Source organism: Podarcis raffonei, chromosome 13 (assembly GCF_027172205.1).
Source record: "Podarcis raffonei isolate rPodRaf1 chromosome 13, rPodRaf1.pri, whole genome shotgun sequence".
Taxonomy (NCBI): Eukaryota; Metazoa; Chordata; class Lepidosauria; order Squamata; family Lacertidae; genus Podarcis; species Podarcis raffonei.
In genome coordinates, this window is record NC_070614.1 from 44,053,678 (window position 1) to 44,064,287 (window position 10,610).

General features: G+C 42.1%; 1 protein-coding gene across 1 annotated transcript; it reads left to right on the forward strand.

Moving 5' to 3' along the window:
- The first annotated feature begins 649 nt into the window (after positions 1–649).
- On the forward strand, positions 650–7,684 carry LOC128399006 (vomeronasal type-2 receptor 26-like). Its single transcript, XM_053360265.1, has 6 exons — positions 650–937; positions 1,669–2,523; positions 5,327–5,554; positions 6,073–6,199; positions 6,388–6,390; positions 6,783–7,684. The coding sequence occupies exons 1-6, from the start codon at positions 650–652 to the stop codon at positions 7,682–7,684; spliced, it is 2,403 nt and encodes an 800-aa protein (XP_053216240.1).
- Positions 7,685–10,610: the final 2,926 nt, after the last annotated feature.

Consider the following 10,610-nt stretch of genomic DNA (forward strand, 5'->3'; position numbering starts at 1 on the left):
CCCATATCTATCATCATCTGTTATCTTTTTAGTTGTGGCAGCCATGATATCAGCAGATTACGGAGCATTTCAAGCCCAGAATCTGCCACAATGTGCAGAGTTTGGAACAGAAAGATCCTGGGCTCAGTCACAATATTATTTGTACACCGTAACTCAGTTTGGTGGCGTACAAATCACTCAAGTGAGCCTTAACTGTTTCAGGACTGCAATACCTAAAAAACTGTCATGCCCCATATGAACTAACTGGGACCATGCAATCATCATCTGAGGCCTTTCTTTGTGTACCCCCTTCACAAGAGGTTCAGGGCCTTTTTCTGCAGTGGCCCCTCTTTGTAGAATACGCTGCTAAGGGAGGCTCACCTCGTGTCTTTGTTACATTTCTTCAGGAGCCTTATGTATATTTGTGGTTTCATGTTTTAAAGTGCCCTATGACCCTTGGATGAACACCTGTATAGAAATTTAATTTGAAAAAGAAGTAGATTTAAAGACCATGGTTTAGAGCTGGAACCTGTGCATGTTAATTTTTTCTCCAGATTTACCTGAATTGACATTGATCAGTAAGATAGTATTGGTGCAGCTGAGGTGTAGAAATTTTCCTACCGAGAAGGAAACGCACTGTGTTATAGCATGTAAGTCTCATTTCAGGGTTATGACACAGCTCTACCAACATATCCTGGCATTAGTATTTGCTGTAAAAGAGATCAATGCAAACCTCCAAATCTTACCCAACCTCACTCTGGGCTTCCACATCTATAACAGCCATTTCAGTGCAAGGTGGACCTACCGTTCCTCCTTGGAACTCCTCTCTACGTACAGCAGATTCATCCCAAACTACAAGTGTGACTCCCAGAATGAACTAGCAGCAGTCATTGGAGATCCGAACTCTGAGGTTTGTCTTCATATGGCAAGTATACTGAGCAACTACAAGATTCCACAGGTAATATTCTCTCAGAGCACTTCTCCTGATAGAAAACTACCCAGACCATTGGATCTTCTTTTCAGCAAAAGGGATGGTACTTTGCAAGCAAAGATGATCAGTTGCCACTTCACAACTGTTACTGTGTTGATACTTTGTCAGTTCTTTTTCATTTGCTTTCCCCCCTTGTTGCTTAATGTAGAATGTTATTAACTGACTTGGAAATAAATGGTGAGGAGCTGGATAGATATCTTAATACAAATAACTGAAATAAGCTGCCTGAGGGACTACAGTAAGTTGTTCTGCAGATGTTATTGAAATCTAACTTTCACCAGCCCCAGCCAGCAAGGGCAATGTGCTCATAGATTATGGGAGTTTTCATCCTACAATGGAAGATGGTGGAAGTCCTGTTTGACCAGTGTAATGTAAGACATGGCACTACCATGAAAGGTAACTGAGCATTATTGCTTGAGCAGATTGCCACAACCCTCGACCAGCACATACTTTGTGCTACTACAATTTCACTGGTGAGAACATTTTTCTATGTTTAGAGGATTGTTCAGTGTATCTGTACCTTTGAATTCTTTCAATTTTGAGGAAAAACCAACAAGTTCTCATGTCAGCAGCACTCCCTCAAAACAAAATCTGAAATCTAGATTGTTTTTTTACTGCAGTCAATTTAAGTTAAAAAAGGAAACCACTGTATACTTAAACAAAAATTCTCATCTTCTCATTTCCTATCTTTGATTTAGCTCATCTATGGTCCTGCTCCAATGAGAAATATTAGAACTGAAGTTGCTTTCCTTAACCAAATGTTCCCAAATATAGACCATCAATATGAAGGGATTCTCAAGTTACTGCTACACTTCGGATGGCTATGGACTGGTGTGTTGATTGCAGATAATGAGAATGGAGAGAGGTTTCTACAGAGCGTGATTCCAAAATTTATTCTGAGAGGAATCTGCTTTGATTTCATAGGAAGATTTCCATCAATTTCTTATTCTACTGGTCTTATGGACTTGGTTGCAGATGGGCTCAAGACATTTAATGTTGCCATGAGAAGTACTGTGAATGTGTTGATCATTCATGGGGAAATTGATTCCATGACACTTTTGAGAATGTTTCCTGTTATGTCAGAATATGAAGATATACCAATAAAGGCTAAAGGTAAAGTTTGGGTCATGACAGTACAGATGGATTTCACATCACTTCCCTTTCAGAGAGATCAGGACATAGACTTCCTCCATGGTACTCTATCCTTCACAATTCACTCGGAGGAGGTCTTGGGATTCCAGGAATTTGTTCAGATGAGAAATCCCATCTTGGAAAAAGAAGACGGCTTTATGAGGATATACTGGGAAAAAGCATTTCAGTGTCATTTCCCTGACTCTGAGGGAAATATGCAGGATGGCGATATTTGCACTGGGGAGGAGAAGCTGGAGACTCTTCCTGGCTCTATTTTTCCAACAAGCATGACTGGCCACAGCTATAGCATCTACAATGCAGTCTATGCTGTGGCACACGCTGTGCATGCTTTGCAGTCATCTAAATTGAAGCACAGAGTGGATGAAGGGCTTCTGAAGCTTTGGAATCAACAGATGTGGAAGGTAATAGAATGAGCACAATAATGCAGGAATGCTCACCATAGCCTTGGGAATAACAATAAAAAGGAAGAACCCAGAGTGTTTGAAAAGTTGCTGTTTCTACGAAGGGTGGTTAGCATCTAAAGACCAAATTACATGTGACATTGAAAACATTGTGTGAATCTGTTCTAGAGACCTCAGTTAGGACTGTGACTGACTCATACTGAATGGGGTTAGGCCTTTCATCTTACTACTAGGAGATTGCACCAGAAGTTTCCATTTAATGTCAAATGGCAGCTTCTTCAGAAGGATTTCTCTCTCCCCCCCCTCCTCCCCTCTCTCTCTTTCTCTCTCTTTCTCTCATTGCTCTTCATGAAAAGATCTTATTTTAAAAGTCTGTAATCAAATGCTCATATGTATGCCGAGAAAGAGAGTATACAGGAGGTAATTGTTCTGCATTCACTTACTTAAGGCCATAAGAATATATTGCTGGACCAGTACAATGGCTCATCTAGTCCAGCATCCTCTTTCGCCAAAAGAAGATGATGGTGATGTAGTGCTCAGTGACTTCTATTACATCCATTACTGGTCTTTATGAATCTTTTGAAAGGCCCATTGCTCATATCCCTCAAGAAGGAAAGTTCATCATCAACCTGTTATAGTTGCTTATGAAATACCCTCCTTTTCCCATCATTCCCCCTGCCCAATTTAGCTCAGCTGCTTGGTGAGAAATAGCTTCTTTAATAATAGTGCTGGGGAAAATGTTTATTTCAACCAACATGGAGAAGTACAGGCTGCATTTGATATCATAAACTGGGTGACATTCCCAAACCAGTCCATTCTTACAGTGAGAGTTGAAGGAGTAGACCCACGGGAACCCCTGGGCAAAGAATTCACAATTCATGCGTATACCATTGTATGGCCCAGCAGGTTTAACCAGCTTTGACTCCAGACATATTTTTGCAAGCCATTTTGCCAGTCTTCAAGAAGTGTCATGGAAATACTTCTTTTTCTAGTCCTAAGGCAGGGATGGGGAACCTTAAGCCTTCCAGATGTTTCTGAACTGCAACACCCATATTCCCAGCAAACATAGCCAATATCTGTAGGTCCCGCACCCTACAACTACAATGTCTCCATAGAAGTCGCGGCATAGAAGTGTCTACATAGAAGTGACGCGGCAGCTAAAAAAGCCAATGCAGTTACCTGCATCAATAGGAGTATAGCATCTAGATCAAGGGAAGTAATAGTGCCACTGTATTCTGCTCTGGTCAGACCTCACCTGGAGTACTGTGTCCAGTTCTGGGCACCACAGTTCAAGAAGGACACTGACAGACTGGAACATGTCCAGAGGAGGGCAACCAAAATGGTCAAAGGCCTGGAAACGATGCCTTATGAGGAACGGCTAAGGGAGCTGGGCATGTTTAGCCTGGAGAAGAGGAGGTTAAGGGGTGATATGATAGCCATGTTCAAATATATAAAAGGATGTCACATAGAGGAGGGAGAAAGGTTGTTTTCTGCTGCTCCAGAGAAGCAGACACGGAGCAATGGTTCCAAAAAACAAGAAAGAAGATTCCACCTAAACATTAGGAAGAACTTCCTGACAGTAAGAGCTGTTCGACAGTGGAATTTGCTGCCAAGGAGTGTGGTGGAGTCTCCTTCTTTGGAGGTCTTTAAGCAGAGGCTTGACAACCATATGTCAGGAGTGCTCTGATGGTGTTTCCTGCTTGGCAGGGGGTTGGACTCAATGGCCCTTGTGGTCTTTTCCAACTCTATGATTCTATGATTCTATGTCTATGTGGTTGCACATACTTTGCATGCCATGCACCCATCTAGACTCAAACGCAGAATGACAGTGGATGAAGGAATAACATTTCAGAATGAGCAGTTGTGGACGGTAATGTCCCAAGCGTGCTAAAAGTGGAGTAGAAATGATGATGGATCAGTCCAAAGGTTTCCCAAGGTAGCCAACTTGAGACCTGTGGGAAGTGCTCAATCAGGACATTATGGGAATAGTCCACTGCCAACAGTCTGGTGGTTAGAGCGACGATGCCCCTTTTTCTGGAGCAAGCATATAGTCATTGTGGCTAATAGCCATAGATATCCAATTTCTTCCATGTCTAATCTCCACTGCTCACCAGATGCAAAGGAATAAGCAGAGAATCTAGATTCTCTGGAAAGTCCAAAAGGTGATAATAATAAGCATGGAGCATGATTTTTTTTCCTGCTTCAACCTTCCACCATGTCACGGTTATAAAGGTAGTAATTGCTATGGAGAGCCAGTGTGGTGTAGTGGTTAAGAGCGGTAGACTCGTAATCTGGTGAACCAGGTTCGCTTCCCCACTCCTCCACATGCAGCTGCTGGGTGACCTTGGGCGAGTCACACTTCTTTGAAGTCTCTCAGCCCCACTCACCTCACAGAGTGTTTGTTGTGGGGAAGGAAGGGAAAGGAGAATGTTAGCTGCTTTGAGACTCCTTGGGGTAGTGATAAAGAGGGATATCAAATCCAAACTCTTCTTCTCTTCTTCTATAGCATTCTGACCTGCTCCACTGCTGCCCAGTCACTTCCTTCATTAGTACCACTGTTACATTTTATTATTGTAGTTTATTACTGTATCTGTTTATTGTTATACGTATCTCTCAACATTCCTGCAATAAGCTCAAGGTGGCCTATCGGGCTCTTCCTTTCTCTGTATCCATTCTTCCTTGGTATAAAGCTTTAAACAGTTCAGGAATCAATTGTGAATGATCACCAGCCTTTTGTATATTCTTATGAATTTGCTTTCTTTTAATTTCTCTCTGATTCTATCTATTCTTTCTCCCCAACTAGCTCAACCAGTATGTTAAAAGCATCTCATTTAATAATAGTGGTGGGGGAAAAGTTTCCTTCAACCAAAATGGAGAGTTAGAGTCTGGATTTGATGTTATAAACTGGGTCACATTTCCAAACCAGTCCTTTCGGAGAGTGAAAGTTGGAAAGATCGACCCCATGGCTCCCCAAGAAGAAGTGTTCAGCATTTGTGAAGAAGCCATTGTGTGGCCCAGCAGGTTCAACCAGGTGAGATAAATTCATAGGTTGTAGCGTATCCATCACTTCTACAATGTTTTGCAGTTCAGATACTGACCTAGCTCTGTGCTTTGTATATCCATGTGCTTAGTATAGGAGTGAGGGCATGGCTGTAGAGATCTTCCATGTTTTGCCAATTAAGTGACATTCATTCAATCCACTATTGCACTACAACCACCAAATTTACCACCCGAAAATTTTTTTACAGAGGGTCATATTAATGTAGGGGAAGGCAGCATAAGGATTCCTCTTATCACAATGGGGCTTGCTGGTTTCCTTTCCCTACCCAAATTTCTGTCTGTTTTTCTGGGTAGCCCAGGAGCTCCATACATACTGCCCAGGTTTGGTGCTGCTAATGCAGCAGTTCAAGGAGATAGTTCAGCAACTATACATTGTGGATGCACAATATTGCAAAAAAGAAAGAAAGAAAGAAAGAAAGAAAGAAAGAAAGAAAGAAAGAAAGAAAGAAAGAAAGAAAGAAACTATGATCCTCTTTCATTTGTGGACAGGCCCAGCCTCTTTCTCTTTGTAATGCCAATTGTCCTTTGGGTTATCAAAAAACAAAGAAGGAAGGGAAACCATTTTGCTGCTATGATTGCATCTTATGTCCAGAAGGGAAGATTTCCAACCAGACAGGTAAGAGACATCATGTATAGAGCCTTTCAAATATACGGACACTAAGATATTCAGACACACAATTCCCTTGTGGTGTTCAGTTGTTCATAAATTTCCGAATAGTTGTTCAGAATTCAGTGAAGGTTGTGGTTCCTGATATTGGGGTACAGCCTGAAATATTCAATAATACCAGTCCAAGCCATTGACAGCTGGTAACTCTCTCTCTTAAAAACAAGATCCAAGAACCATGTTTGACAATTCAGAGAAGCTCTAAAATGGAAATATAACTGTGCTCCAGTCCCCATATTAGTCTGGAAGTTCAAATCATGTTGGGATGTTAAAAAATGTGAACAGGTAAAAACAGCTAGAATCCTGACCGTAAGTGATAACATTAAGCTTCAAAAGCTGAGTTAGTTCTTAAGTTATGGGGGTGGGTGAGACATTAACCATTCCTGAATATGGCTTGTTGTTAATAATATAATTATATGAGAAGTTTGGCAAATTTCCCCCCCCCCCGCAAACCTTATTTAAAGTTTTGTTGTTTTTATTTTGATCATTTTAGAATTATGCATGTAGTGGTGCTCCTATGGCTTCTCTTTTTCAGACATGTATGAATGCTTTCAATGCCTACCAGATCATTACCCAAATGTGGAAAAGGATTCTTGCCTGCCAAAGAACATACAATTCTTGTCTTATGGGGAACCCCTGGGGATCTCTTTGGCCTGCTTTGCTCTTTCCTTGTCCTTCCTTACAGCTTTGGTGCTTTGGATCTTCATTAAGCACCGGGACACTCCCATCGTCAAAGCCAACAACCGCAACCTCTCCTACACTCTCCTCATCTCCCTCTTGCTTGCTTTCCTTTGTGCTCTTCTATTCATCGGTCGACCCAAGAAAGTGACATGTCTCCTTCGACAAACAGCTTTTGGCATCATCTTTTCAGTGGCAGTTTCTTGTGTGTTGACAAAGACAATCATTGTGGTCCTTGCTTTCATGGTCACCAAACCAGGGTCCAGCATGAGGAAATGGGTGGGGAAACAACAGGCCACTTCCATTCTTCTTTCCTGTTCCTTGATTCAAGCTGCTCTTTGTACTGTGTGGCTGGCAACTTCTCCCCCATTTCCAGCTTTAGACATGCATTCAATGAGTAAAGAAATTGTTCTGGAATGTAATGAAGGGTCAGTCACCATGTTCTACTGTGTCTTGGGGTTTATGGGCTTGCTGGCCATTGTCAGCTTCTCTGTAGCCTTCCTAGCCAGGAAGTTACCTGACAGCTTTAATGAAGCCAAGTTTATCACCTTCAGCATGCTGGTATTTTGCAGTGTGTGGCTGTCCTTTGTTCCAACTTATTTAAGCACAAAAGGAAAATATATGGTGGCTGTGGAGATTTTCTCCATCTTGGCCTCCAGTGCTGGTTTACTAGGCTGTATCTTTTCCCCAAAATGTTATATTATTGTGATGAAGCCAGAGCTGAACAACAAGGACCAGTTAAGAAGAAGAAATCAGTGAAGCATCTACAATTCTAAGGTCCTGGTCCATCCAAATTTGTATCTACGCAAAGGGATTTAATCCAGCCACAACTGATTAGTTCAACTGGATTGCATTTTAGATTACAATTTCTCCCTTTATTCCCTCATTAGGCAGTACATATATATTGCAACATATGGATTGAATTATAGGAACCATCCTATGTTAATATCAACTCCCTATCCCAAGTCTGCCAATCAAACAAGATATGGGAGCCAAAGCTTTCTTCCATAGGTTTGCCAAACGTAGTGGCATAATTTTCTGCCACCTTGAGTGGATATGAAGATACCCCCTCTTTGGAGCTAATCTATGTTAATTCATTATCCCGCCCCCACACCCGGCAGCCCAACAACATATAGCCAACCCAAGAATATAAGTTTGCCCTTCCATTTTGAATGCCACAGCATTGCCATTTATTTCCTGAATGCAACCGTACAAACAATAAATCCAAGTTATACATAGCTCAGGATTTGTGGGAAAATTATTTTGTCTGCCTGCATGCAAATGGGCCATATCATTTGACTAGTTGCTCTGTGGAGATTCAAAGCTCCCAGCTCCAGAAAACTCCTGCCACAACTCTGTGTGTCGTATCCAACTGCTTCTTCCCATGAGTGCAAGCTTTTCTGCTCGTATAATGCATTTTCTCCCTTCTCCACACACTGGGTGGGCCTCATCCCCACCCAATATCTGCTCCAGAGTGTCGAGGGAGGGAGAACTTAGGACAGATTTAGAGTTCAAATGGGGGAGCGGGAGATTGAACCTTTTACAAAAGGAAATGAGAAAAAAGTTCCGGAGCAACCTTCCACCTGCTTCTCACACATGGGTCCAGAGGCAAAAGAGTGAGCAGCAACAAATGTAAGTTTTGCATTTGTACAGTACACTAGTACCTGCACACACTCACAAGTCAAGTAAGGGGCATTACCAGAGTTCAAGGACACATTCCAGTGAGGGAAAAGAACTCTGGGTGTGGAGCTGGCTACTAAGGGGTTTTACCTGGGTAAGATTCCAAATATCAGCATCATATTCAGCTCCCAGATCTGGAATTCCCAAGCCCTGTTCTCATTGCATGAAGGACAGAAAGGTCTGCACTCAGCAACCTGTTTAGCTCTGCTGGGGAGTGCATTTCATCTAGCAAAGCATTCCATCTTGTGTTCTTCCCCCGAACGGCCTGGTTGTGGAGCAAAGCTTTTGTATAATGCTCCGGCATACTGAATCTTCATCATTTATTTCAGCCACCATATAGTCAGCAGGGTGTTGTGGTTAGATGAGTGGTTATTTTTGCTTTTTCCAAGAGGTATGATGCTAATAATAATAATAATAATAATAATAATAATAAATAAGAATAAAGATATGTTGTTGCTGACACCAGCTTCAAATAGACTTATACCTCAGAACAATTTCCCTAAATCACCCTAGTCAAATTCACTCACATCCTGGGATGCATCTACACTCATGATTTTTAACATTAAGGAAGGGTTAAGGAATGTTTTTGATACTGTATATGGCCAAATGACGTCCTACTTTTAATGTTCATGGTGCATTATTAAAAGGTGACTCCAGTGGGTGCTGCAGAGAAACCAGTAAAACAACCAAGGTTAAAAACGCTTTAATTAACAAGTGTGCCCTGTGACATTTTAGAACGACATAACTAATATTGTTTTAGTAACACTAAACAGGTGAGTGTTGATCCAGCCCAGGTTTAGCAGCTATTGGGTAGAAAAAAAGAAACTCAGGCCTGCAATACAGCTGACAGCACAAGTCTCAGACTTCAACACTTGCACACTGACATCAGCAGAAGTCACATAAATCTTTTCCAAAGTACAGAACTTAAACTAACTGATAAATATTCAGCATTTCTCCACACAAGCTATTACAGCTATTACAGTAAGGATTATTTTTCTGGAAGTTACATAAGTAGTCTGCTGCTTCTGTCAATGAAATAAAGAGGTTTTAATCCAGATAGTTGTAGTAGTTTAACTGACTTCCGTCAACATTAAGTGCTACTATGTGAGTCTGAATCTAGCCTAATATGAGTTTCTCATGTACCGTATTTTTCACTCTATAACACGCACCTGACCATAACACACACATCGTTTTTAGAGGAGGAAAACAAGGAGGGGGGGAATTCTGATTGAAACAGTGGATGTATCATTTTTGTGCTTCATGCTGTGGCCACAGACATGTGATCTGATGGTGAATTTGGGGTGACCCAATGCAAAGATCCTGAGGATCCATGTGGAACCATGCTTTGTAACCACATTTTAAGTGGGGAGGGAAGGAAAAACACAGAAGGGACAAGGAGCACAAGAGGAGTGTGCAGAGAAGCAGCTGGCTAAGAATGCAGGAGAGGGATTTAACGGGAGGGAGGAAAGGAAGGCAAAAGTTCCCCCCACCCACCCAAGCCAGCCAGCCAGCTCTCTCTCTCTCTCTCTCTCTCTCTCTCTCTCTCTCTCTCTCTCTCTCTCTCCCCCACCTGCATGTTTTCCGGCTGCCTGCGAGTCCCTAGACGCAGCAGCAGCAGCACCGGAGCACGGAGAGGAATTAGAAGGAAGGATGCTCTGCTTTCCCCTCTGCTTGCCTGGAGGGGAGGGGCTTTCCCTGCTCTTTGTTCCGTTTGAGCAAACACAGCAAAGAAACAGAAGAGGGTGGGCAGTAAGACCCTGAGGCAGAATGCAGGAAAGCAGCAGCTTCCTCTTTTCTGGCTTCCCTTCTCCGTTTCGTGCGATTTGATTTTTGCCTGATTAGTTGCCCCTGCACTCCTCCAGGGACCACACATTCGCTCAATAACACACACAGACATTTCCCCTTCTTTTTTAGGAGAAAAAATCTGCGTGTTATAGGGAGAAAAATACGGTATATTTTCTTTTGACTATATATTGTTCGGTCAATTAAACTTAAATGTCGTACA

What these genes read in the sequence shown, in the direction of transcription:
- LOC128399006 (XM_053360265.1), top strand. Translation starts at nt 650, where the DNA reads ATGACACAGCTCTACCAACATATCCTGGCATTAGTATTTGCTGTAAAA. An exon ending in GCAACTACAAGATTCCACAG is followed by an intron (nt 938 to 1,668) that starts GTAATATTCTCT and finishes TCTTTGATTTAG; the next exon opens with CTCATCTATGGTCCTGCTCC. An exon ending in GGAATCAACAGATGTGGAAG is followed by an intron (nt 2,524 to 5,326) that starts GTAATAGAATGA and finishes CTCCCCAACTAG; the next exon opens with CTCAACCAGTATGTTAAAAG.